Genomic DNA, 1391 nt, shown 5'->3' with positions numbered 1-1391 from the left:
AGGGATTATCTTGGGCCGAGGAAGTCGAGAACTTTATTTCTGACTTGGCGAGGGGGATCGTCATCGAGATCATGGACAAGGGGAAGTCATCATCGAGAACACCGAGGGAAATCTGAAGGACCTCGAGAATCCAGAGGGAGACGGAGCGGACCGTTCAGGAGACGTTCGCAGTGGTCTTGAAACTGAATCTAAAAGGAGGACCATAAGCCCGTGGCCCGTTAACTTTGAATACAAGGTTAAGATCCAGATGAGCCGCCTGTCAGTATTGAAGGGCACCATCGGGGAGATCAAAAGGGAAGACATCGCAAAGCTCAAATCGGAGGACATCGAGGCCCATCATCGCATTGTGGAGACACAATGGACGAATTTTTCGTCCTACCACGAACAGATGCTGGAGGAGGCTACGGAGGAGATCTTTTCGCACCCTTACTTCATCTCTGACGTCTTCGAGGAAGCTCTCTAGTCCTATACTCGAGCGACAAGAGAGCTGGGGAGCATTCAGGCAGCTATTCAAACGAACAATAGGACAGAATCATCAACGGGAAAATCATCATCTAGTAATCTAGAGAAGATCAAACTGCCTGACTTCGACGGGAAATATGGGAACTGGAAGAGCTTCCACGACATCTATGCCTCGCTCGTGCATAATCAGCCCTTCAGCGACATCGACAAGATGGTGAGGTTGAAGAATGCACTGAACGGCAAGGCATCGGAACTTATCTCCAACATCGGACCTGAGGCAGCAAATTATCAATTTGTTTGGGCAAAGTTGGTCGCTCGCTATGAAAATCCAAGGCTCATCATGGCAGCTCATCTTAACAAAATTCTCAATCTTCGGGAGCTCAAGGAGAAGTCAGCGACAGGACTTCTCTTCATCATCGACACTGTCTCGGAGGCCCTAGAGGCCTTGAAAAATCTTGGAGCGCCAGTCGAGCATTGGGACATCATAGTGGCCCACATCGTGAGGAAAGTCATCGACACCAAAACCCGAGAGGATTGGGAAATGTCACTAGGGGATTCAACGAAACCTCCCGAGTTGAAGGTCTTCATGGAGTTCCTCAAGGCCAGAGCGAGGGCCTTGGAGAACGTCGAACGTGATGAGGACGGAGGAGCATCAGGCAAGCGCTTTCAGAAGCCTAAGTCATCGGCCTCAGTTAATCAGGTGTCTTACGCGAAAAAGGCATCAGGAAAATCATCATCGGGGACTGGGCAGACGTGTACACCACCGGTCGACAAGAAGAGGGAGTGTAGGGCCCGCCAGGAAGATCATTGGCTGGGGCCGGAATGCCCAAAGTTTATGGAACTGAGGCCACATGAGAGGAAGCAGTTCTTAACGGACAAAGGGCTCTGCTACAACTGCCTGGGTCCTCATCGGGTACCCAGATGCAAGA

At 50.8% G+C, this 1391-nt stretch overlaps 1 protein-coding gene across 1 annotated transcript; it reads left to right on the top strand.

Annotated features, from left to right (window-relative positions):
* Positions 1 to 247: 247 nt before the first annotated feature.
* LOC107047654 lies at positions 248 to 1375 on the top strand (the record flags this gene model as incomplete). The annotated part of the gene is made up of 2 exons (XM_015270449.1): positions 248 to 462; positions 559 to 1375. Coding segments are annotated over exons 1-2 (1032 nt in total), but the record flags the coding sequence as incomplete, so codon positions are not given.
* Positions 1376 to 1391: the final 16 nt, after the last annotated feature.

Source organism: Diachasma alloeum, unplaced genomic scaffold (genome assembly GCF_001412515.2).
Source record: "Diachasma alloeum isolate Michigan unplaced genomic scaffold, Dall2.0 Dall_scaffold_74635, whole genome shotgun sequence".
NCBI classification, from domain to species: Eukaryota; Metazoa; Arthropoda; class Insecta; order Hymenoptera; family Braconidae; genus Diachasma; species Diachasma alloeum.
Note: the sequence above shows the minus strand (reverse complement) of the source record. Positions and strands in the feature narration are given on the sequence as shown.